At 34.6% G+C, this 27789-nt stretch overlaps 1 protein-coding gene across 1 annotated transcript in view; it reads left to right on the forward strand.

Moving 5' to 3' along the window:
- Positions 1–27789, forward strand: part of LOC100490346 (dynein heavy chain 3, axonemal) — a 522485-nt gene that overhangs the window by 101982 nt on the left and 392714 nt on the right. Inside the window, exons 6-15 of the mRNA XM_031898872.1 lie at positions 4817–4955; positions 7910–8014; positions 8967–9097; positions 10403–10601; positions 14830–15033; positions 19901–20035; positions 20758–20876; positions 23557–23761; positions 26081–26284; positions 27254–27384. Coding sequence (XP_031754732.1) covers positions 4817–4955; positions 7910–8014; positions 8967–9097; positions 10403–10601; positions 14830–15033; positions 19901–20035; positions 20758–20876; positions 23557–23761; positions 26081–26284; positions 27254–27384 — 1572 coding nt within the window. The remainder of the gene's footprint in view (positions 1–4816; positions 4956–7909; positions 8015–8966; positions 9098–10402; positions 10602–14829; positions 15034–19900; positions 20036–20757; positions 20877–23556; positions 23762–26080; positions 26285–27253; positions 27385–27789) is intronic.

Consider the following 27789-nt stretch of genomic DNA (forward strand, 5'->3'; position numbering starts at 1 on the left):
TGGTGCATGTTCTGTAGTGCAGAATGGGAACTCACTATTTCCACATCAACATTGCAGTTACAAGTAACATGAGTGAAGATTGTGTCATACTTTTTTGCTATAATAAATGCCCAATCTGAAAGTTATCCACCTGGCCAAAGCTATAGAATAGTTATTAAAACAGTTCTGATGGTAAAAAGATGCTACAAATTAAATATTCCAGCACTTGTGCTACAGTATTGTATTGATTATTTTGTTATTTACTTCCATTATTTGCACAATATGTATGAAGAATATGACAGAATTTAAGAGAACAAATGTATTTAGAAATGTTTTTTGTCACAAGGAAAATATGTAATAAACAGTGACAAATAATGACTTTTGCCTTATCATGAAATAATTCAGAACTTATGGATAAAAGAGAAAGAGTGTAGGGGGATTAATATAAAATAGGTATTAATCAAAAGTACAGTAAATAGTATAATCTAATATAAAATGTGTGGCTTGTATTTGCTTGGTGTCACAGTTACCAAATAAATAAATAAAGAATATAATTGGCTCCCAGGAAATGTTATATTTTCAAACCAAGAAAGTTTCACTTTGTTCTTCCTGGCTGACATTTTTCAAAATTGAATTTTGCATATTCTGACAATTTCTAACTCACATTCTCTGTATTTTCAAACTTAAAAAGCTTCACTTAGTGTCTTTTGCTGACAATGCATAGCATGTAGCAAGGGAACAGTACCTATTATTCATTGCATATAAAATACCTACTTACTCATTCCTGTAGATAAAATCAATGTAATAGAGCAGGATCTTTAAATGTGGCTTGTGGTCTTCGTAGATATTGCTATGAGCACTGCAAGTTGCAATCAGCCATTTATTGCTAATACTGTATTTATAAGAGAACAATAAATTGTGCTGAACACAGTCAATACAATGGATAACGTAAAAGATTTACCACATCTGCCTTGAATACATTGTGAAGCTTTTCATACAACCTAAATGTCCTTTAAACCAAAATCTTGTAAAAATATGTAATCTTCTTTTGCTGATGTGTACACATTTATCAGTCAAAAATAGAAGTGCCCTCTCTATGGACTTCTATGAGAACCAAATGATTAAATAGAAGAACACCTTTAAATTACATTTTAGTATGTTGTAGACAGTGGTAAATTAGATCCTTTGTTAGTTATTTGCCTTTATATTGTGTTACTCTTGAATCTTTATTATCAATTGCCTTCTAGCTGCTAGAGTGAGTGACCTTGCAACGAGAAAATGGATTGAATTTTTAATACCATTATTATTTTTTATTGCTTCACTTTTCTGTTAAGGCGCCCTTCTACTTTATTTTATCCAACCTATAATTCAAATCCTTACCTGGCAACTTGACTTAGTGCATCATGTAACCAGATTGCACTTTAAAAATTAAGGTGCTAAACCAGAAATGTACATAATATAAAGCTACACAGGCCACGCTAAATAAAGGAACTTGTGACATCCTGTTGACTACCATATGCACCACTGCATGCAATAAAGTTTGTTGCATTTTACAAGCCCTGATTATATTCCTTTTTGCATGCAAAAATGTCAGAAGTGTATGAAGTTCTAGTTATTATGAGCACATAGCAACCCTTCTCTGCTTATTTTCAAATAATGTGTGGCATCCATACAGGTGTATGTCATTGACTAAAAAGACATTTTCTATTGCTCAAAAAGTGACATTATTACTTGTAGGGATATGAATCAGCTTAGATGAGCAATATGGTATGTGGGGTAATGTGATAAAATTAGATGTTAAGCAACAGTTAAGAATTAAATGCTACCTGCTCATCTATTGTTTACTATTTAAATAAAATGTACATTGGAAACAAAAATTCCTGACCCTTATTACTGATTTGTATTGCTGATTTTAACAATATACGTAATACATTCCCTATTTAAGAAATTACAGGTCCATACCATGCCCCATCTCCCCCACAGCTAAATGTTCTCTCCCTCCTATTGTTATCTTACTGAGTTTTAATTGAGCAATTACTGGAGACCTGCAAATTCCAGATATAGTGTGGACATTGTACATATGTTTCCAGTGGTGTATAATATACAGACAAGTGTGCAATATACAGATGGAGTCAATTTTATTTTAACACATGGTTCCTCATGGTATATGGTTTCTTTTTCTCTTCTCTGAAATATGTACCAAAATGTACTTTACAGATACAGATCCGAACAAAGAAAATGGTTATCAATTCAGTATAAAAGTTTCTCTTAGGACATCACAGGTACAACCACAAAATGAAAAGTGATTGTATTTTGTATTGCACCCAGAATGGCCAACATTCCTATAGTATAGATAATTTTACTTGTGGAGATTAGAAGCTGTGACCTAAAGCTAGCTACAAATAGATGTTGTTTCCTATAGGCCACATTAAAAATAATGAATCCCATTTGTGCCAGGCTATACATATATTTTGTAGCTTGACAGGAAAAAAATAGATTTCAGGAAACATGCAATATAATATAAGATATTCATTTTAAAGCCTTCTACTAAAGTCTGCTCTAAAATAAGCAGACACAGATGAAGTAAGGTTTAATCCTATTTTCACCTAAAGCAGTCTGATGACTGCTACTCATGACTAGCTATTAGACTTTGATTACTTCCTGTTGGAAGACCAGGGGCTGCTTGAATATGATTAGCTTTGTTCAGCCAGCTAAATGTAGGACAGTAAAATAAAAAAAGTGATTGTTTGCCATGGGTTTCAGCAACAGTACAGATTTGCCCAGAGTTGGTAAATAAGCAAGAGTGTTGCAGTGTAGTCCAATGTCCCTAGGTTTGATGGTACTTAGCAATGTTTTAGTTGCTTAACTGCACCTACATCAAGTGATTTGTATACTGATTAGTGTAGACTTTTTATCTACCCCAAATAATGTTTTTTTTTTATTTTTTAATAAAGCTGTATATTTCATTTCTATTGGACATCTGATGCTTAACTAACTACTAATGTAAAGTGGTTTAATTGTGTTACTAGAAAGGGAATGCCTCAATGCAAAATATGAAATTAGGTTTTAAATTGTTGTATAAAGTTATGAGTTATGTAATTAATGCTTATTTTGTAAGGATAATGTTGCTCTCATCCTGTCTCTTGTCTTATATAATATTCAAATACATGGATAAACTACCAAAAATGTGTATAATCATAAAAAGTGCTTAGTAATATCATAAGTCATTATCAGTGCTTACTGCTGTCTCACATAATTCATTATAATTTGTATATTATAGGGAATGTCATGCCACCTACCTTAAATCCACCTTAGAGTTTAGTGACCTGTATCAAAGAGCATCACCTACAAATGGAACTGACTATTTTAAAATAGGGTACATTAGGGTGTCTAACTGGGGTTTCTGTGATGAAGGTTCCAGTTAGGAACCAGAACACTGGAATATAAATAAATCCTACTTTGATCTAAAATATTGTGCAAATTCCTGAGAGTGCCATCGTTTATGCCTTCTTTTAATTTTATTTTTTGCACGAGCTCCCAGGTAGTATCTCTCACTAATGGTGTGCAACCTCAGTAGAACTGGATATAGTAATAGTGCAAAAAAGTTATTTTCAGATTAGATATATATATATATATATATATATACACACATATATATACAGGTATAGGACCCATTATCCAGAATGCTCGGGACCAAGGGTATTCCGGATAAGGGGTCTTTCCGTAATTTGGATCTCAATACCTTAAGTCTACTAAAAAATCAATAAAACATGAATTAAACCCAATAGGATTGTTTTGCATCCAATAAGGATTAATGATATCTTAGTTGGAATCAATTACAAGGTTCTGTTTTATTTCTACATAGAAAAAGGAAATCAGTTTTAAAATTCTGAATTATTTGATTAAAATGGAGTCTATGGGAGACGGGCATTCCGTAATTCGGAGCTTTCTGGATAACGGGTTTCCGGATAAGGGGTCCGATACCTGTATATATATATATATATATATATATATATATATATATAACGAAAAAACAAAGTTCCGCACTCACAGGTCTTATGAAAAACAAATCAAAAGTTTATTAGCAAAAAGGATCTGACGTTTCGGCTGCCACAGCAGCCTTTTTCAAAGGCTGCTGTGGCAGCCGAAACGTCAGATCCTTTTTGCTAATAAACTTTTGATTTGTTTTTCATAAGACCTGTGAGTGCGGAACTTTGTTTTTTCGTTGGATTACATTAACCTACTGTACTGCACCCAGGCATTTGTTCTAGATTTTTAAGTGAGTGCCTGTTGCAACTTTGTTTATATATATATATATATATATATATATATATATTTATATATATAACTTAGCATTACGACTTTTAAAAGTCATTAGACTTCCTGAGGGTAAATAAAATAAGTCTTTTATACATTTGTATTAGCATACGTATTCTAAAAGGGTTTTAATGGTTTTATTATGCAAATTCTGTTTAAGTTTAAACTTGTTGATATTGCAAGATTGAACCTAATTGACAGCAGGGTGAAGAAATAATTAGCTTAATTTAGAATGGCTCAAATGGAAGCATCACTTACTTTGAAGAACATTAATCAAGGGAATAGCAATACAGTGTATTATCATAGGCTTAACTGTATTAGTCAGAATAACTGTTATTATAGGCTCATCTCTGGCATATCTTAACACACATTGTGACAGCATTGCACAGTCTCTCTCTTTTAAGCTGGGTGTCACATATTTTGCGAAAGAAAAGAAAAAAAATCCTTTTTATTCATAACATTAGCTGACAGAAGAGCAAATCTCTTGAACCTGTTCTCATACTGCATTTCCTCTCTGCAGATATTACAAGATTATTGAAGAATCCATAGACCCGTGTATGGTGACACCACTTAGTAAGGAATGGCTTCAGGGAATCTATTCATATATACCTGCAGAACTTTGCAAGGTGTACAACAAATCCCTTCAGGGTTTAACAAAGGTATGTGTGGCTTTGGGTATTGCATATTGTTGATATTATATGAATATTGTAATGAAAGCAGTGGATAAATTATACTATGAAGGGTAGGCACTAGATTCTATATAGAATTTATCACTGTGTAAAATATCCAAGGCTAACATGGCTTGTGAGAAAATGTACACTACATGGGGGCAGACAAATGGATAGAACACATGAGAAAGGTACATTTATTCCATTTGGAATTCATACCGACAAAAATGTCTCCAGAGAAATCACAAACAGGATATTTGTGTAATAAGCCTGTGGTTTTTCCTTTGACATATTATCTAGTACTATAATGTCTGCAGTGCTTAATTTCATCTCTCCTTCTGTCATACTGTGTGTTCACTAAATATGCTTACTTGGCTGAATGTTTTTGTGTATCATTATATTTGCTCCAAGGCATGTCATAATATCTTTCTTACAGATTACTTTTTTTTAAAAAAATGTTTTTTTTGACAGCTTACTTGGGTGCAAAGAGAATGTGAAATTATTGAGAATTTTCTCCTTTTGCTTTTATAAATGTTGCTCTCTTTTTTCACCACAGTTTTTACACCTGCATATACGGATGTTCTACTTTTGTTCACTAAATCACTGTAACATAACCCTCCAGGAATCTGAAATGACACTGTTAGACTATTCCCAACAATTGGCATTATTTTAACTACTGATTATAATGAACAAGCCACATGGCCAGACACAAATGAATGACTTGGTTCTGAGTGCATTGTTTGCTTATACAGATATGTTAATATATGTGCCTTCTCCTTTCTCATTCAGTAAAGCATCTAAATATATAAATAGCAACAAAACTAGATGTCATTGGGGGTATTTATAAACTATAAACTATAAATATAAACTATAATAATTTATTGCTGTATAATGCCCTACAACGAAGAAAACATATAGCCTGGTAATTAAGAATACATCATTTTTTGTGACACATACATATATTTACAGTAAGCCATTTATGTAAAAAGTTAGCAATTTGGGCATATAATAATAATACACACAGTTGATCTCTACAAAGAAAACTTACACATTCTGTATTTTGAAAGTTCTGTAATCTGTATAAATCAACTCTGCCTGTGGTCTCATGCTTTCATATGATCACATAACATCTCAGTGGCTTCTAATATACTTACATTTCATAGTAGGGATGCACCCAGGTTGATCATGGACACTCATACAATATTTAATAGGATTTGACCACTGATTAGTGATTGGCAATTGATTTTGATTTGTATTGCATTATTTGGGCCTATAGCAGGTTAGGTCTACATTAGAATGGTGGAATATCTTCCCTTTAAGGTGGCCATACACGGACCGATTTTTTACTTACAAACGACCGATTCCCGAACGATCCGATGGAATCGTTAAGTTATCGTATAGTTGGTGGTGTACGAACGATCGTCGGCCCACTAAACGAGCCGACATTATCGTCCCCAAAATCGATCGGCCAGGTTTAAAAATTTTGGTCGTTTAACGATAAAATCTGCCAGTTGGTGTGAGTGTCAGACATTTGTCTTTCAACGATTGTTCTCTGCGCATGTCACGATTGCCAGCAGCGGAAGTCAAAGACATTCGATCGTACGTAGATGTACGATCGTACGTATTTTACGATAATGATGCGACTAAATCTTTCCCGAATTATCGTTGCCCGTGGATGGCATATCGTATGGGAACTCGATCGCCATACGATCGTTTGTCGATATAATCGTTCATCGCACAACGAGCGAAATCGCCTCGTGTATGGCCACCTTTACACCTATCTCTCTTAATAAGTATATGGGGCTGATTTACTAAGACACGAATTCCGACCGAATTGGAAAATTTCCGATTGGAAAACGAACATTTTGCGACTTTTTCGTATTTTTTGCGATTTTTTTCGGCGCCTTTACGACTTTTCGGAAATTATCGCGACTTTTTCGTTACCAATACGATTTGCGCGAAAAAACGCGAGTTTTTCGTAGCCATTCCGAAAGTTGCGATTTTTTCGTAGCGTTAAAACTTGCGCGAAAAGTTGCGCTTTTTTCGTAGCGTTAAAACTTAAAAGGCGCAACGTTTTGCGCAAGTTTTAACACTACGAAAAAATCGCAACTTTTTGCGCAAGTTTTAACGCTACGAAAAAATCACAACTTTCGGAATGGCTACGAAAAACTCGCGTTTTTCCGCAAAAATCGTATTGGTAACGAAAAAGTTGCGATAATTTTCCGAAAAAATCGCAAAATACCGATCATTACGAAAAAAAACGCAATCGGACGCATTCGGCCCGTTCGTGAGTAAGTAAATGGGCCCCTAAGTGTGCTTTAAGGCATTGGCCTATTTATCATATTGTATAAAATTATTTTCATCAGATAGATAGAGTAAAAAGCAGAGTAAAATAAAATATTATACCTATCATACACAGCTTTTATACACCTCTAAGCCTGACAATCAAGTATTGATGTATGGTGTATTTTATCACCCTATTTTTACATGGTTATAGGTTCCATAGTGAGATACACTAAATCTGCTATATATTCTTTATAATACACAAAATTATATCCTTATAATGCTTAGTGATGTCATCAGTTATAATCGTTGTTTAGTGATGTAATTTCTGTCACATGATTTACTGAAACTTTAGTATTATAATAAAGTACCCCCTGCTGAAAATAATTAGGTGTTGAAAGTCACCTTGGAGTTCCATTACTTGTATAAAAGCACTTGGCCTTCAGCCTCAGGCCTTTATATGGTCACAGGGTCTGTGACTTCTAATATCCTTATATTTTACAATAAGAGGTACATTATTCACTATATATAATGTGGATCTCTGTGCATTCATCAAGCATTTGTATTAAGTGGACTACAATGTACTGTACAATGTACAGTAACTCTGATACAGTTTTGTTTGGCTCATGCTTACATTATTTAAACATTCCTGTTTTGTAAAGGAAGCAGAAGAAGATTATACCAATGCTATTAAGAAATCCATATTAGATTATATTTTGCTGGATCCAGAAGAACAACAAAGACTGGGGATAGAAATTTCACCAAAGGTTAGCATTATCTTGCCTTACATTAAAAAGGGTATTTTTCTTTAAATCATCTTATATAACTTAGTTGAATATTTTCTGCATCAGTGGCTATACAATCAATAGAAGTAGGCAAAAGAGATATTTGTATTATTTGAGCTCTGTATGTAAACAACCTTATTATCTATTTCATGAAGAGTAATAATTAAGTTATTCATCTTTTTTGTATAGCCATGAAAGGTGCAAAGTCTATATTAGCAGTAATGTTGGCCCCAGGATAAATAAACTTAAATAGCTTACCCAAGGGTATATTGTCAGTAATTCACATGGCTACACCTTCTCCTGACAAGATTAAATTTTTCACACCAGTCAACATGTTAATAGAATCCCGTTATACACCAGATAGATAGAAATCTGAAATGTGCACCGCTAAAAGAGAGATAGCCACTGCAGTAACAGTAATGCTGTGTGGTGCAACCTAGTCGTGTTGATGGAAAGACACAACAGCAGAAAAGAGATAGGAGGTTAGAGTGATTACATTTTAAAGAAAGAAGAGTGATGGCCACAGAGACAATTGGCAGCAGGAAAGAAAGAAGCTGCCATTACTTCTACACTGCACACTTTATTATTTAAATGAAACCCCAGTCCTTTAGATAACAAGTCATTCAGTGCTCTGTTTCACCTCTTCCATCAACCAAGATAGAATTTTAGTTTAATTAGCATTCAAGTAGATTAGATCTAGCCTTTAGGGACACTTTTACAGTGGCTCTTTGTAATTTATTTAAAAAGTGCTTTCATGAGCAGGGATTTGATAGCCAAGCTGTTTATTTTTTTTTTTATATTTTTTAGTGGTAAACGTTTGTCATTTTCTGCATGAAACATCATGTTTTAGATGGTTTTATTAACATACACTTGTTTGCATTGCATAGCTGAGATATTTACTACTGTTGCCTCTCTACTCTCATTTATTCTGTAGATACACTCTGGTGCTGGCCGGGAAGCATTTCCTTGGCGAGACAATTTACATTGTGCACGCAGCAAACTGAAAAGCAGATTGCACATTACCCATCCTATTATGCCTGCTATTCTGCTCAACTTTTATAGCAAGTAGGTTACCAGAAGAAGCTATTCTTCGATGTCTTTTTCATATTTATTAATCTGTGAATTGTAAACCAAAAAGGTCTGCTATTTAAACTATATTGAAATATGCATTTTGAATAGTTTTCTAAAATATATGTTCTTATTTTCTTAATTTCTGGTTTATTTCTGTAGACACCTGTTTGGTGGGAGGTCAATGTTACAACCACCTTTACAACTCCTGTTCTGAGTATGGGGTCAACTGCAGACTTACTTATCGACATGAAAGAGGACATTTTTATTACACATTTTAATTAAAATTAAATCCATCTTAAATTAAATCTATAGCGGTAACATAGGCAAACGTTCCCTAACCAATCAGCATATAATATTTATCAGACTAATGATGTCAAACTGAGGGACTGTTCCCCCTGGGGAGGGGGGCAGCCCTAAGGAAACTTAGGATGAAAATTGTGGTAGAGTGGGCATTTGATCTATCATTTAACATAGGGGTTGGCAAACTATGGCCCACGGGCCACATCCGGCCCCTTGGCCTTTTTAATCCGGCCCGCCGACGACGCCAAGTCTCATCACGCGAGACTTGGTGTCATTGGCCGGCTGGAATTAAAGAGACGAAGGGGGCGTATCGCTGGCCTGGCCCTGCCCGCCCTGGCCCGGTACGGCCCGGGGGTAAGTAAATGTGGCCCGTGAGCCAAAAAGTTTGCCCACCCCTGATTTAACATATACAACAAGCATATACAAGTTATATATTTTAATTGGTTAAAAGCAGGGGTTTTCCCTAGACAATGGCTTACATGTTTGTAAACACAGTTTCTAAGTGTCTCTTACTTGAGTTCGCCTGCCATAAACGTCTGTAGGTCATGCTGCAACTGATGGCACAAAGGGCAATTTAGAGCATTTCACCCACTGCCCTTGTATGTAGATACAAATGCAGGGTCAAAATAGCCATGATTGCCCTCCATTGCTCTATGTTACAATTGTCTAAAAGCAGCAATTATCTGACAAGAACCTTAAAAGTTGGTTTCAGATAACTGAATTAGCCTGTTTATGGGCTATTATATAACACTGCTGCAAAATGCCAGATATTGCCCAATGTGCAATTGACATAAAACGTCTAAGCAACTTACCTGCCCCAAGGAATTGTTTCTTATTTAGAAGGTAAAGATAAGAAACAAGTCAACCCAGAAACAAGTCTAAGAATTAATATTGTTTAGTTCATACTGATATCTAGTAGCAATACTTTTACACTAAACTATCTTTTTGCTATAAAAGTAATTGTACATCAAAGTCTTGTCTATCGTTGGTTCCTCTTAGGTATGAAGGTTTTAGACTGGTCAACATTGATAATGTTCTTGATACTGCGCCAATGATGCTTGATAACTTTGTGAATTACATATGTCATGTTGCCAAAGACAAATCCGAACTATTACAGGAATTATGGATAAAAGATTGCTGTGATATTGTGAACAGAAACAGAGAAAACATAGAAACAATAATGCCTCAAGATGATGAGGTGAGTTTTTTTTTTTTAAATGTGTAATCAAGATGATGACAATAAATCCTGTTTACGTGTCATTGAACTTCTATAATATTTTGTTGTCAGGCTTATTCGATTGTCAGGATGAGCTTAGTTTCCCTGGGCAAAATTGTGAAAACATTTTATTCAATTCAAATGCCAAAGTACCTAAATCAATGCAGTTGTGTATTATAAGGGTATACTTTAATCATGGTTAATTATATAAAAAATATATGTATATATTGTATACTATAGATATACAATATATTTTTATATATTATATATATTGTTGCAAAATTAAAAAATATGTGCAGAAAAAATTGTTTTACACATAAAAAGTATAATAAGATCTATTATATTCAAATGTTTTTTACCAGGGATGCACTGAATCCACTTTTTTGGATTCGGCCGAATCCCTGAATCCTTCGTAAAGAATCTGGCTAAATACTGAACCGAACCTGAATCATAATTAGCATATGCTAATTAGGCGTTGGAAGGGTTAAATGGAAAAATGTTCAATTTTCATTATTTCTGAATAGCTGAAAACAAGTAAATTGAAAAAGTGTTTAGAAGCGAACTGCCCCTTTAACCTACAATGGCTCATTTATAAAGGAGAATCAATTTACATTATGCATAAAGCTGGGGAAAAGCACCATGTCTTTCCATGAAGTTAATTTAATCAGAAAGGGGATCAAGTTGAAATAGACCTAAAGCACCACTATGCACCCATCCCCCCTCTTTGCCTCATGGGGCAACTCTGTCAGGTGCATTTCTTGGCACCTCTAGTATAGAAAGCAAAGGATTTTGCCAAGGTGTCAATGCAGCACCAAGAGCTGCAAGCTGCACCCACTGTAGCAAAGTCAGGATTCTGGAGTTGCCATATGTGCACCTTTCTTTCACATAGGCAGTGTATGGGGCCACAAGGCACAACAGGACCCTTTACTTACCCACTGATCAAGTGAAGCATGAAGTATAGGGCCTCCTGCAGCCATTTAGCAATATGCTCTCCACCTTGCACTGTGTTCCTTTATTTGAAGGTGCACAGTGTAGTTTGCACTTCATAATGCCTAGATACAAAAGGATTTACTGTATTTTGATCTGTGGGTGCAATTAAGTTTCATACCCTTGTACCAACCCCTAAGTAAATTAGCCCTTCCGTCTTAAAATATATAATGTGCTTGTTGTAAATATATTTTGCTATTTTATAGTATTCAAACTGCATGTACTGTAATGTTATTTTAATTTGATTAACAGCTAAAATGACACTATATATACTTAATTAAATGATGGCAGGGAGGGATGTCATTAGAGATCAAATGAATCCATCAGTGACTACAGATGAGTGAATCAACCATGTTTTTATTCGTAGACTAAATGATATCAGTAAATATGCATTTTCCAGCACAAATCATTTATGAATCAGCCATGAATCACCTAAAAAAATTCATGAGGCAATTTGTGGTAGGCAGATTGCCACAGATCATAACAAATAAATATTCATATGACTCAATTTGCTCATTTCTATCAGTGCTAAATTAGGATACAGAATCAAATCAACAAATTCCATTTAGTATTTTAAATTCAGCCATATTAATATTTTACATTTTTTTCACCTTGCCTGCAAGAAACCTCTAATGATAGTCCTGTCAATTATTTTTACCGCAAGTGTAACATTTCATATACGGCCACAAATCCCTCTAGTTTCTCTGCTGAATTTTGATTAGTACTGGGGAATACTTACACTGTCATAATTGTATGGTATCTCTGTAGAGACTATGAGAAATTCTAGGGATTTTTTTTGTAGAGTTTGAAGTATGGCCCGATTTGCTTGGTGATGGCTCTAGTGAGAGAGAGATTAGGAGTAAAGTGTAGTAGAAATATTTTTTCCATTTTAGATTTTCTTTATATAACAAACAGTTATGTGTTTTGTTCAACTTTCTTTTATTATTGTTATAGATCAGCTGCAGTTGTTTGAAAAGTAAGAGTTTGCAAGTTGGTGACTGACTGAAAATTATAGTTAAAGCTCTAACTATATTAAAGGATATCTGACCACCACCCCCCCTACACAAAAATTTGATCAGTGATTAGCCCCTTTGAAATCTTTCTGTACCTGCCACTCTGGTTGTTTAAAGGTTAATAGTAAGACTGCAGCATCCCCTCAAAGGACAAGTAAAGCTAAAAGCTAACTTTTAGCTTCCTCTCCTTTAGGGCTCCTTCAGGTTTGGGCTCAGCTCTCTCCTCTCTCCCTTCTACTGCTCCCATAAGAACTCATAAGAATTCACTCCCCCTCCCATAAGAATGTGTGATCTGATCTACCAACAGCTAGAGCTGCAGCAGCAAGTTACTGAGACCAAGCTAAAATGGCAGCTGCTATGTTAAGCAAACAAAGTTATGTGTTTACTCCGGTATGGTAAAGCTTTCTGCTGAAAAAAATATAGCGTTCTAGGTGGTACTAATGTGGCAAATCTATTGGCAGTTAAATGCCAAAATGCCTTTCCTTCTCCTTTAATCATGTGGGATTCCTTCTCCTCCTCCTCTAACCCACCCCTCAGGAGGGGCTCCTGGGCCTGCACTGTTCTTCTTAGCTCAGATTACTAAACACACCCTCCAGTCTAGCATCCAATAAGGAGATGGCATTTCTGGTTCCCATAGAAACTCTGCTGTAGCTGTCTGCTCCTATTTCACTCCTAACCCTCTGTCCTGAGTTCAACTTAACCATTCAAGCAGAACTTTTTATCGTTGAATGAACACATGTGCTGTTCGATGTATGTCATGATGTCAGAGGGAAAAGCTGTTATTTGTTTTAGCAAAATGTATTGGTGGGATTTATGCAGTACAAATGGTGTGGTTTGGGTGGGGAAGATGTTGCCCAACTTAAATACATTGCAGGAAAATGTAGGGCTTACATGTCCATTACAAACACTGCTTTGTACAAGAAACTGGATTGAATTACTATTAGAAAAATTAGTCCCCAAAAATAAATAGCTAAAGAGGGTGTAGTAGAAATATAACCCAGAAAACCCTCTTCATGTTTCCAATAAAAAAAAAAACTGGTAGGCAAACTGCAAGTTCTCTGTATATACTATTCATTTGATACATCAAGTATTTTAATACATTTGTAAAGAGTGCAGTGAGTGGGTGCATGGATGAGGATCTCCCACAAGGAACTGCTATCTGAACTGAATATTGGCAAATCATTCGATATCAGGGAATCATGCAGGGATTTCATAAACTTAGATCAATCTGAATACATTCAGATAGCAGTTCCTTGTAGGAGACCTCTATTCATCTTGCTTTAATAGTCATTTTCCATGATGGATAGCCTCATTCTCAGTTATCATCCCACCTAAACCCTCCTGTGATGTTATAATACCCTCACTATTCTTGATATGGACTGGTAGCTCAGGAGACATTGTCTAAATGTATTGTGTCAGCAGATAGAATTCTACTATTACATAATGTTATTAACTCTTCAGGCAACAACAAACACCAATGATTTAATAAATGCAGACCACTTTAAAGTGAATTAGTTTTATTTTAAGAAACATTACTTTGGTAAACAGAATACTTTACAAACACGTATTAATTCACAACTTTGTGTGCATTCAAAAATGTGATGCACAGAGTCACTGAGAAACAATTCAGTAGATTTGTCGAGACTGATTATATAATTAGATCATTCTGAATACAGCTGATATCACGGCTTAGTTTATAATATAATTTCTTGCCCCTTCAGGAAAATTTTAAAAGCAGCCACTGTATGAAAAACACCAATTCTCCTCAAAATGTAAATATTTAATTGGACTATGTTGACAGTGGATTATTCACACAAGCATAGATAGTGGAATGGGTTTTATTTTTACGTTTTTCAAATGGAGTTTATATTTACTTGAGATAAAATTGTATTGCATGGCATTCTGGGCAAAATCACTCCTCTGCATTTAGTTTACATGTTTATTTGTATTTATAAGTTGGAGGTACAAATGGTACGATAACGTTGCTCTAGAGCTTTCCAATTTGTGTTCTAATAAATAACGTGGAAAAAGCAACATTTACCAAGCTTGGATAATTCCAAGCCTAGCCAAGCCTATCCTTAATATACAGCTCACTGTTGTATAATAAGGATTTAAGAAATTCCATGAGACAAGACAGTGTTTCAGTATAAAGCATTGGCAAATACCAAGAATACTTCCCTTCAATGCTTTTTTTGTTTTTTTTTCCCCAGGGCTTAAGAAGGAGGAAGATGGATCATTTATTTCGCAGTTTAGCTACACTAATGTCCAATCTTCTAAGAAATATTGTTAAAGCTTCACTTAATGACTTGGTCAAAATGATTGAAACATACAGCAAAGGAAATCAGTATGAGGGAAATCAACCTTCTGATGACCTATGGTACCCAGTGAAACCTCATCTTATTCTGATCTTCATGGTATGTTCCTGAATCTGGAAAAGGTTTATCGCATCATCTAATGACTGATATGGTACATTTTCTTTGCAAATTACTCTGTGAACTCAACACAGGGTATTAGTTTAAAAGGAACACAGTAAGTTTAAAATCAGAAACATATCTTCAGAAACCAGCTTATTATTATGATATAAAATTAAAAAGTGATTTTGCTTTTATGAATGCATAATGTCCTAGATCAATTGCAACATAATATGGTTCTAATTATTGCAAAATTGGCTCAATGACTTAGGGGGTTATGTAATAAAATAAATGGTACTAAATTTGCCCAGGTGCAGTAATCCATAGCTACCAATCAGCAGGTGGGTTTTACTGGTCACCTGTTTAAAAGCAAATGTTTTATTGGTTGTTATTGGTTAGTGCTCCTGGGCAAACTTAGCGCCTTTTATTACATATGGGTGTTAGAGTATTGTTTTTTTGCAAACTAGCATATACATTACGTTTACTGTTCCAAAAGAACACTGAACATTTAGCCTCCTTCGATAAGAGCCCATCAGATTGTCTTAGTTCAGACCACTATTGTATCTCTGACTATTCCTAAGATAGGACACAAGAGGAAAACTGATTGCCGCTGAACATAGCGATAACAAGCTACCCTACCAAAGGACCTACCAACAACTTTTAACATATATACCACCTGCCTACTGTGCTGCCCACCCCAAACTGTTTTTTATTGAATGTATTATTTAGTGAAACGAAAGAGTTGCAGGTACTATGGCTTCTAAGGAAGTGGCTGGTACCACAAAACACATTAGGCCTGCTCTTTCCCTGCCCCAAAAGGCACCTGTTTGTTTGTAAAGTGATGAAATAAGTTGGATGTCCATATGGCATGAGCATGTCAACAACTCTCTGTCCTTTGGGTCTCAGGTGTATTCCATTTGGCTTTATTATATAGAACCTCACCTGTCTGCAGTGGTTTAAACTGCAAAAATATAAGTCCATTTTCATCAATAATAGCATATGCAGAAAGCATTTGTGTCATACCACTATAGTATTTAATAGCATCTAGGTTGCATCAACATATTGGAGATTCAGGTGCTCTTCGCAAGTTAATACTGTACTTTATAAATGCCTTTGGATGCTTAAATCCCAAGTTCCCCTTGTGCTCTGTACCTACACACAAAGGGGTATATTTATCATGTTGTGTATAAAGTGGAGTGAAGCATTACCAGTGATGTTGCCCAGGGCAACCAATCAGCAATTAGATTTCGACAGTTAGAAAACCAAAGCAAAGCATCTGATTGGCTGCTATGAGCAACATTGTCAGTAATGTTTCATTCCACTTTTTGCACAACATGATAAATATACCCCAAAATCTGTTGTACTGACTCAATATTGCACAAAGGAGCATGTTAGGAAATAGCCATATCTATTTGACACCTAGTGAGCATGCACTTTCAATTAATAAATGCACATAAGTGTTGTACCATTATTTGTGTATAGTTTGCAAGTCAAAATTCTGCACAAAATTATTAACCTTGAGATTCTTGGAAAATATTATATGATGAGTAAAAAAAAATACTTCCAATATTTGCACTGCACTCATACTCTACCTCAACCAGGGCAGGGACCTTCTTCCTACTGTGTCTTATACCATATGGCACATAATTTACAGTATGTGTATTTATATGAGTATATATATATAAATGATTTCTATGTTAGATTTTAGTTCTCCTTTAAATTGTTTTTTTTTCCAAATTACGGGTAATAGGCTGCTAAAATGCTTAAACTGACAGATAAATTGTAATCTGTGCATTTGTTTCTTCCAATGCACAGTATGATTGTTGTAGGCCTGACATTTCAAATATATGACAGAGACTAAAAGCTCTTCGTTTTGAAGATTCCAATAATATCACTTAGATTTACTCATTACAATAAACACTTGTAATGTTGAAAATAACAAACAGTTGTTTTCATACAGAGAATAAATATATATGTTGACAGTATCACACATCCCCAAGTCCTGTCATTTTTATCAAAACCTGGCACTAAATCTGAATTAGAAATCAAATCTATTTGCAAAGTGGTAAATACAGATGGGTTTGAAGCATCCTACTGAAACTGGATAAATTTGGGAGAGAAGAAAATCACCGTGCCAGCTGACTCAACTGACTATTTGATAAACACATTACCGTAATTGCTCTTAGTCCTCAGCCAATTCTGTATCAATATAGTCTGAATTAAACCATGTTTATTCGTCTCCCTTGGGAGTGAGTAATGCATGTCGATTATAATGACAAAACGGCATACTGCTCATAAACATTTTCTTACCATCATGCTCAATTAAGCTGTTTGGTGCCATTCTGCAACCTCATCTATTAATTTATGGCACCTTGCTGCAAAACAGCATGGCCCTTGGAAGATGAGTGCTTACCTAATGTGAACTTTTTTGTACTTGGTTTCACATTATTAGAATATGTTGTTAAACAGTAAAGGCAATATGCCTATTCAAGCGACAGCATACCAACTAAGAATGGCTATTCTGTGAAAAGTGATACATTTAAGCCTAAGAATATGTTTAGATAAATGTATTAATGTTGCATTTTAAAACTGAAATAAAAAACTGATAATTATCCTCTATTGAAATATAAAAATACTAGAATCAACTTCAGAATCCATTGATATGGTCTTGAAGCTGCTTTTGGCTTCTTATATCCTTATAGAGTAGAAGTACAACATTCATAATGAAATGCATATTATTAATATAGCATTGTGAGACTGTAAATCTATCTTTTTTATTTAGTCTGGTATTTCAGATGTCCTGATATTATTATGTATGATTCTTGCCTACAGTGGTACACTGCATTTACTAGCCATCAGAGAATACTTTGGTTTCTATTAGTTGAACAGGCATCATTCCTTTGCATTTAATAGATGTTCTTCCTTGGATGATTTATTGATTTTTTTTTTTCCCCTGCCATATGACATGTACAGTTTTCATGACTATAATAGAGATTGATTGGAAGTTTATAGAACAAAGTTAAATCAGATTTTTCAAATATACACTTAAAAAAATGTAGTTCTAGAGAATTAGAGCATGTGTTTGATCTCCCTTGCTCTTGTGTCTCCCATGTTACTCAGCAAGGATGATCACCTATTTCAGGACTTGTTATTTATGTGGCTCTTTTGTGCAGATGACCAATATCTTTGTTTTTAGAATAGTCCTACAAAGTGGTTTACAACATACAAAGCATACAAAGGCCAGTGTGATAAAAAAATAATGAAGGAAAGCACAGAATGGCCTGGTATGAACCTATTCTCCTGTAAAAGAAAACTGTTCACAAATAGGGAAAAGAACAACCACAACAACTTGATTTTTACACCACCCCACCAATATATAATATCTTAAAATAAACCTAAACATGAGTGCAGTATGTAGGGTAAAAAATATATTGTGAGCAAGTAGAAAAACATGGAGATAGCTGGGCATATTGGAAATCAAAATAGACACCCATTTACAAACCCATTTATAAATGTTTCCAATTCTGCAGGTATCCTAATTTACTACATATCTTACTAGAAGCTTAATAGAATCCCTTAAAATTATTTTGAAATTATTATTAATTATTTTTTTGGCAAAAATGGTCCTTTATTATTGGAAAAGAAATTTTGACCTCTTTTGCAGTTTGCAATAATTGCTATCTGCGAATTTTATTGCATAGGGTACACATTGCTTCAATCAATTATTCAATCCTCTTTCTGTTGCTAAATGCTTATATGTGGTTTTGCACAAATGAACACTTTTTACATTGTTTGAATTCTCTTTTCACTCTTCATTTCATTTTTGAGTAACTCCTTGCCTTGCTACACGGATGCAAGTCAAGGAGCGTCCGACTTTTGTTGCATCAAATTTTTGCGTCAGTTTCACAAAAAAATTCACCAATACCGAAATGCGGAATTTTGCAGCAAATTTATGCTATTCTAGTATATTTTTACTGTACACATACATACCACAGCTTTTAACTGCTATATTAAATTACATGTTGGGAGTATAATTTATCAAATCATTGTAAATGTTTATCTGGTAGATAAGTTATTTGTCAAAATGTTCTAATGCGGCTAGACTTGCTTTATTACTCCAGGAATGATTAATTGGGCCAGCATAGATTTTAGCAATAAGCAATCTTTTGTTTTAAAAAGCCTCCTTCTTTAGGTGATTCTAAAACTGCCTCTTTATTGCAGGCCCAAATGAATGTATTATCAAACAGAAGTGATAGCTTCCCCAGACAGTAATGAATAACTTGCCATAGACTTTTCTAAACTATTATAATAAGCACAATCCCAGAACTACATACATTTACATAAACTTATGGCCTAATGAACAAAGAATCTCTTTTAAACTGAATTTTCTAGTAAGGAAAGCCCCCCCCCCACTTCCTTCAGCATTAACTCAAGGACAGGATTGTCAAAGAAACAGAGTAGATATTTAATTAATTTTCCAGAGAGCTGCAAGTGTCCAGGTCTCTCCAGGTTAAAAGGCTTGCCATTTTCCAGCACTGCTCATATTCACACTGCAACAAAAAAGCTGAAAGAATAGCAATTAAATTTGACTTTTTAAAGTGAAAAGCTGTTGCCTCCTTGCCTCATGTGGCAAAAGAAACACAATATATACTGGAAAATTGGTTGTCATGGATGTATTAAGGATTTCTAAGCAGAGAAACAGGGTGAATTGATTGTGCCTGTTATCTGAATCCACAGCCAGACAAACATTATCTACATTGTCTAAATCATGTGAAATTGTAAAAAGTATAACTTGGTTAAAAAGACATTTTTTAATCTGTAAAAATAAAGTAACAGTGGTTTAAATGCTTCACATTTTTCTCTCTCACAGAAACCATTCTTAAACGAATCAGATGTCAGCTTTAATCCATCTGTTGAAGAGATTGTTTGCGGCTTGGACAGTGTTGTGGAAAGTTTGGTTATCAGTGTTCAACAGATACCAAGGATTGAGAATTTTCTTTTCCAGGTAATTTGCTACAAATCCATTCTATTCATCTTTTGCAATCAATTAGACTGAATGAAAAGAAAAGGCTATGCAATTCTGGTTACCTTAGTAAAACTGTATTATTAGATATAGTAAGCAGATGGGGAAAAGACAGGAAAAAGGAAAAGACAGTCAACTTTAATTATGTTAGGAAAGCAATGAAATTTAAGTAAACCCGTAAAACATAATATCTTCCAAAAAACTTTATATTCCACTGCAATTTGTGATCTTTCTTTTTCGTTGAACTTATGTTCCACTTTATCCAAACTTCAAAAATATATATATACAAATCTACATATAATAACATAAAATTTCATGTGCAATTAGCTGCCTCTGCCAATGAGTTTGTTTCTAGTATTCAAGAATACACATTACTGTCCTGTTATAACAACATAATACACAGGTCAAAAAATCTTAATATATAGCTACCATCTATTTGTTGACTAGCATGTCAAATGTGTGTAATAGTGTTATCTAAGGTTAACTGCAGGTATTGCACCCATACCCCAAAGCTATAGGTTTTGAAAGGGGATTTTTGTATAATAACTGCTGTGCTGTACCTTTTTCTGTTGTTTTGCGCGGTAAATTTTGTTATATATTACGATTTAATCAAGTAAATAATTTTTAGCCAGTCTCAGGAGAGTTTGGTAGTTGTTACACAATACAGCTTTCAATGTAAATAATCAAGATGCTTGTGTCTGCAGGCTGTAGATAATCTGAAAATCAAATACATCAGCTCAGTACAAATCCATGAAGAGATTGTCATGTCAGCCAAGGCTAGAATAAAGATTGTGATTGAAAACAACTTATATGGTCCGAACAGGTTAGTAACTTTTTCAAATATTCATTTCAGAGCAAAATAAACGTTGTTTGACCCTTTCAGTGCCGGCTATGAAGAGCACTACTAGGCAACAATGTAACTTGGAATAGTAGAATCTACAACATTGGTACATCAGCATCAATGCTATACATTCTATTATTTGTGGCATCTAAAGGGTTAAAAATGTTACCAGAAGGTGATAATATTACTATGATAACGCTGAGATTTCCTTAAACACCATAAATCAATAAACCTTCAAGAATTTGGATAAAAAAAACATTAGAATTTCCTCTTCTTTCTGTAGTGTGCAGATTTGTATAAAGTAAACAGGTAATTTGATAAAGTTGGGCGAGCAGGAAGGAAACTAAAATATAAACAATGACAGAAAAATATGAAATGGAAATATTCATATCAGTTTTTTATTATTAGTTTGTGACAAATAAATGAAAAATGGTAAAATGATAGCCAGAAAAATGTATTTGAAGAAAACAATCATATCAGGTAGAATAAGAATGCCTCATCAGGCAGCAGATTTTAATAAAAGGCCCTGAAATATGTAATGCTTACTTCTTACTCATGAAAATAATGAGCTATATTTTACAATATTTTAAAACTCTATTTTGTCTGGTACATAATACGTAATGGTATGGGACCTGTTATCCAGTCCTGGGTATTCCAGATAAGGGATCTCCAATAAGTATTAATTATATCTTAGTTGGGATCAAGTACAAGGTACTGATTAATTATTACAGAGAAAAGGGAAATAATTTTTAAAAATCTGAATTATTGATATAAAATGGAGTCTATGAGAGATGGCCTTCCTGTAATCCTGACAGGTTTCCAGATAATGAATTCCATACCTGTATATTTACCAAAGACAGAATTTATTTTTTTTAATTGCCTGTGTATCAGTCATGGAGAGTGAGTTTGTAAATATGTCTCATGCTTCTTTTACTTGTAATTGAGCTCTAACTTGCATGCTTTCACTTTGATACACAGCAACTGTAGTCTGGCGACTCAGACAGCACACTATATTATTGGATGTTATTGTAATCATTGTGGTCAGTCATGATATTGGATTTACATTTGCATTAAAGATGTGCCAAAAAGGGCCTAACTGGCCTGGAAGCCTTTTCACAACAGCTAGGGGTCAGGGGAAAACTTGCTTTTAGAAAATCAGAAAGCCAAGTATTTTGTTTTTTATTCATCATGTATAGAGTTTTAAGGTCTTATATTGGCTGATTTAACAATTAAAGCAGAACTAGTCAGCAAGTAAAATTGATATATTGGCTAAAAAGGGAGTAGAGAATTCAGTCTGATATACCTTGGAACATGCTATTTAATCTATTAGTACAATTTATTCTTTAGGCAAGCCTCCAGTAGGTTTCTCTACTGATCAGCAGGTGTATGATTCCAAGGAGTCTTTACAAGTGGCTCAGCAGGGCATCACCCCTATGCATTCACCAGAGAAGGCTCATCTGTTAATCCTTATGTTTTAGTCAACCTTTCTTATTATGCAGACAGGGCTCCTGACGCTCAGCTGGATTTTGACTCTCCGAATAAATTGATGGATCTCTTTGATCGTGGCTGTGTAGTGCATCTGTTTCATCTTTCATCCTAATGCATGATCTCCCTACCTCTCTTCTAATGCTCATTTTTAGTGAAATCTATCAATATTACTTTGTTCTGCTCTTTGGCAGTTCCTTACTGGGCAGCAAACTTCAGGAGCACACATTCTGCAGTGGAAATTAAGCAGGAAAAAATGTAGCTGAGAATATATTGCTAATCTATACTTCTTATGTCCAACAGTTTAAAAACACTCTACTGTATGTCATTGTGCCTAAAATAATTTTAATTTGCATCTTTTCACCTAGTTTATGTATGTCTATTTAGATATGTTATTTCGAAAATGTAAAGGCAATATTATTTTCCAATAATGTATACCTCATTCACTTCTATCAACTTTCAGAGAGGCAGACCAATCAGAGAGTGGTGTGATCAGAAGTGTAAACATCCATATTATTTCCTATGAATGAGATATTCACATGGTCTTGTTGACTTTTCTGCATTTAACATGGCAATAAATATGAATTCATGTTAGTAACTAGTGTCAGTTTTTCAAGGGGTTGTGGTTTAAGGATTAGGATACCAGATTACTTAGTGCAGCCCTGCAGCATGCATTAGATATGTCCCTGAATTTTGAGTGATCTGGTAACCCAATTATGGATAGGCAAGCTATGATAGTCACTCTGTTGCAGACTGGCAAGCTAGTAAGGCTGGGAACATTGATATCCTTGCAAGCGTGAGAATTTCTTTGCTAGATAGACTTAGAACCTGGATATCCATGCTCTGATTTCAAAATCAGTAACTTTTTGGCAGAGACTTACAAAAAGGGGAGCCAAAAACGTTAGTTGAGTCTAATTAGAATTCTATTTCTGAAGTCACTTTTACAACAATTTGCAACTGTATTGTGGATGCAGTGGATTAATAGACTTCAAATTTTGTTCAAGGAATTATACTCTTTTCAATGGCATATTGTGAATGGTACAGTATCTTTAACGCATTTGTGGAATGCTGACTTCAGTTATATGTACTTCCTGTTTTAATGACAATACTTATTAATTTTTATTCTCTACTAGTGTATCCATTATTTATAACCATATTCTGTATGTATGCCCTGCAGATATTCCTTCATATACAAGCCTTATCTTCACCTGCTGTCACCAATAACTGAAAAGAGGCTGGAATCACTAACAAACCAGCATGTCAGTCTCAGTATCTACAGGACAGAAATCAACCATATGAAAAAACTGGCATCGGATATTGCTTCTTTTCCAGTATATATTCCAATGGAGATGTTTCTGCTAGACTGCTCTGAGACTAATCAGGTACCATATTACAATGTTTCAATGTATATCTTATTTAATAAAGTAACTATGGCAAGGCTTGAGTTTCATGTACCAGAGCATTGTATAATTATGTTTCTTACCAGTATAGCAGGAACATTTCCAAGCTTTGCACTTCTGCACGGTGCTTGATTTTGACAATATAGAATACAGAAGAATACAGAATTATTCACACACCAGAGCAATGGATGTTTATTGTAAACACGCCAGGAATTGTAACTAAATTAAGTATTGGGAGGATTGGTAATACCTTTCCTGCAGGCATATTGCCAACATTTACTCTAGCCACAGAACATTCAGATGTTAATAATTCCAATAAACATCAAAACATTTTAAGCTTGCCTGGGCACTCTTTTGCATCTCATAACCTGATTTGAAAAAGAAAAATTAGAAGCTTCTATGGAAGTAGCAAACTTTGTTTTGACATAATCTAAAATGGGACAAAAACAAAACACACATTCATGGTAGGACCATCTGAGTCTGACAAATTATGCTTGTTTTATATTTTTTCTATAAGGAGAGTAACTAAGAGGTTGTCTGGGTATACATGAGAGTATTGGCCTAGTTTACAAATGCCCCATAGTATTCTTTAATAGCAGTTCCTCCAGGGCATTGAGGGGCAGTGTGCATCACAGGTGGGAACATGGCAGTCCTTTTTTTATTGCATGTCATTGGGCAACCTGCACGTGTTAACTCTCTTAGTTGTCTTAATGACACACAAGTTTAGGAGAGGGGATCCCTATATGCTTCCCCCACTTGTCTCTCGTGAATACAGTTTTGCAAATTTGTGGTAGAATCTTGACAAAAGTGAGTAAAACATGAAGCCCTGCCTTGCTTTTTGCACTAAGATGATCAGTCAGTCAACCATATTGGGTGCTATGGCCATTTTTAAAAATACATTGGTTTTTCTGTTAACATAATATATAAAGGAGCAGATGCAATCATAGAGTATTTTGTTTTTATTTTATAGGACTGTAGAAGGATAGCTTAACTATCAAGTTAGCAACCTTTTAATAAATATACTAAATTGCATTGCTGGGCAATGTTGGGTTGCTGTTGTTGCATTTTGTATGTTTCTATTCTGTTTTAATGCCCCAGATCCAACACTATCTCTCACATATGAAGACATTATGTATATAGAGACTACAGGGTTTATATTAATATTGATTTGAGCCTAATGTTCTTTTGTTGCATTGCAAGCTTCCAGTGTTGTTGCTTTCCTTTCCTGTTTTATGTCTTGGTACCATGCTCTACCTATTGTGTATAAATGAATACAGTTAATTCTAAATTGTATTATGGCATTTTTTACATATCTGGTTAGTTACAGCTCTCCTTAGCTATAGCTAAATAGGTAATCCCATTATTCTTCTGTAGCCCATGGTTCTTCAGAGAATGTCTCGACTTATTTAGGGTTCCACAGAAGTGGGAATGCCACATAATGTGAAATTGTCATGTACAGTGGATAGAAGAAGTATATATATATTTTCTAAACAGATTTGCCTTTTTGAAATGCAGTGCAGCAGTTTTAGATGCATCTCTATAGTAGTGCCAGGCAGATTAATATGATCATAACTGAACTGTTCCTCACTGGAAATATTCACATTAATGTTTACTTGATAACTTTAAATCATTGTAATGTTCACAGTGAAGCTGTTCTGTAACAAATAATGCAACTTGCTCTGCAGGAATATATCCAGAGATAACTTAGACATTTACTCACGGTTTCACTGGGCCTAATTAAGATTAATTTACTGAAAAGGATATCCCTTGTGTGTTTGCTAGTGCAGTATGACTGTATATATGGTTATCCCCAGAATCCTTATTTTTTTTAACAAAGGATTTCTGTATGTTCAATATATCCTTACAATCGTACACTGACAGGCACTTTTGTAATGTCTTATTTGTATTAACTGAGGCACTGAGATGCCGACTCTGCAGTTTTACATATGTACCAAGGAGAGAACCTTAGACCCCAGTAATTGTTTCTGATATAGGGATGTGCTCTTGGTCCCAAATCAATCTTGTCATTCTTCAGAAAGGAAAGAAAGATAATAAGTAGTATTCACCTGATTGCCTTCTTGCTCCAAGACAGCTGGTGACGCTTGTCTTCCTGATAGCCAAGAGTCTCAGATCTAAGGCAAGGATAAAGAAAGGCTGGGAGCTTTCTGAATCTAAATTTGACAGTCGATGGCTGTGTAGAGGGTCAGGAGGGATAGAATCTGTGACACGTAGGAGAAAGAAACAAAATTTATCTGCTCTGGCTGCAATGATTAGATGTCTCTTTGTCTGACTTCCTTACAGCGGATGATTGATCATACCCGCCAGCTGACTAATATCATAATTAACAAAGTCTCTGCTACATCTGAGAAGTTTAATCGAAAAATTTGCCAGCAGTATGATGGCATTGTCACAAAGATCACTACCATTGAAGAATCAACATTTGCTCTTGTGAAGCTGCAGGACTATGTAGACCAGCTATGGAGTGTCGAGCTTTTAGAAATCAAGGTAGGTTATACATACATTTCTTTTATTTTTTATGCTAAACATAGCAATGATTTAAAAGAAAAGCATATTTATGTGCAGTATATATATATATCACTTTGTGTGTCTAGGTTAATGGACGTTTTTCTGTGTATTTTTATGTCTTGAAATGTGAATTTGTATTAATGGCAGTGTCAACAAGTTAGAAATAATAAATTCATTATATTTGAACATTGCTGTATATTTCATTGACAGATATTTTGAATCTTTACTTTTTGCTACAACAATTTCAAATCCTTTTCTTTGTCAGTGGTTGGTTATTTCCCTGTGTACGCAGTCTGTCAGGCAATTTTCTGCAGAGCCTGTTGTGAAACTGCCAAAATGACACATTGTTAAAGAGTGTCAGAGTGACAATGACAGAGAGAATGTCTGTTGCATATATTAATAGCTATAAAACTGATGGGGACTTGAAGGGTAAATAACATTTTATTTACATATATTGTCACTTTTTTTTTTAGCTGAGAGGCTGATAATTCAATTTGCAATAAAAGCAGGTCTGACATGTAGGTTATCACGTTTATTTTGAAGGTACTAAGTCACTAATACAGAATTTAAAACATTAGGTTTTCTTAAGATGATGTCTGATTTCAACTTGGCTTATTTTATATACTGCGTGTTCACGTTTGTATTCCTTGTTTATTTGTTGAATAGTTACTTTCTGTACCTATATGTATGGTACTAAAGAGAACCAGAATATTATTATTATTATTATAGCAGAGACAGGTTTGAATCATGTGAATGAAATCTCCCCCAGGTGGAGGTGAAAAAGATGCTTGCATGTATCCTTATTGGTTTGTGCTGGGGCTAAAGTGACTGTGGTTCTTCTGCAGCATGTTAAGCACCCCAACAGCCCTGAACTAAAATGATTCCCCTCTGTACTTGTATCCTTAATAGATTTTAAATATATTAAAATACATTCATTTGCATTCCTAGGACAAACTGGCCAAAGCAGCTGAAACCCTTCTTTTTTTAAATGACTATGCACCATTATCTAAAGAGGACATTATAATAAATGGGAATACATTTTCCTGGCCTGAAAGAATTATCCCTATCATTAAAAGCAGGTAATATCATTGGCTAATAAGACTGTATGTTTGTTGAATGAACCATATTCTCTCTATCCTGATGTCATTAGAAACACTAAAAAGATTCTGCACGAATACAACAATTTAATCTTACCCAATTAACATTACTGGTTTGTATAAGAGAATCGAACTGACTTTATGACATGTATAAAGATGAGTGTTTAGTGTGGCCATCACTTATTTCTTTATTGTTCAGTATAATTCATATTTTTGGTAAAATGCTACATAGACAAGAGTTCTCACAGTAATAATTATGAACGTGATACCTTTTTTTGTATGAAAATGCAACATAATACATATCCAAGTAGGTGAATGAAAAAAATAGCTATTTTAAGGAAGATTATACTTACTTGACCTTTATCTGGATGATTAACCTATCTACAA

Source organism: Xenopus tropicalis, chromosome 3 (genome assembly GCF_000004195.4).
Source record: "Xenopus tropicalis strain Nigerian chromosome 3, UCB_Xtro_10.0, whole genome shotgun sequence".
Classification (NCBI taxonomy): Eukaryota; Metazoa; Chordata; class Amphibia; order Anura; family Pipidae; genus Xenopus; species Xenopus tropicalis.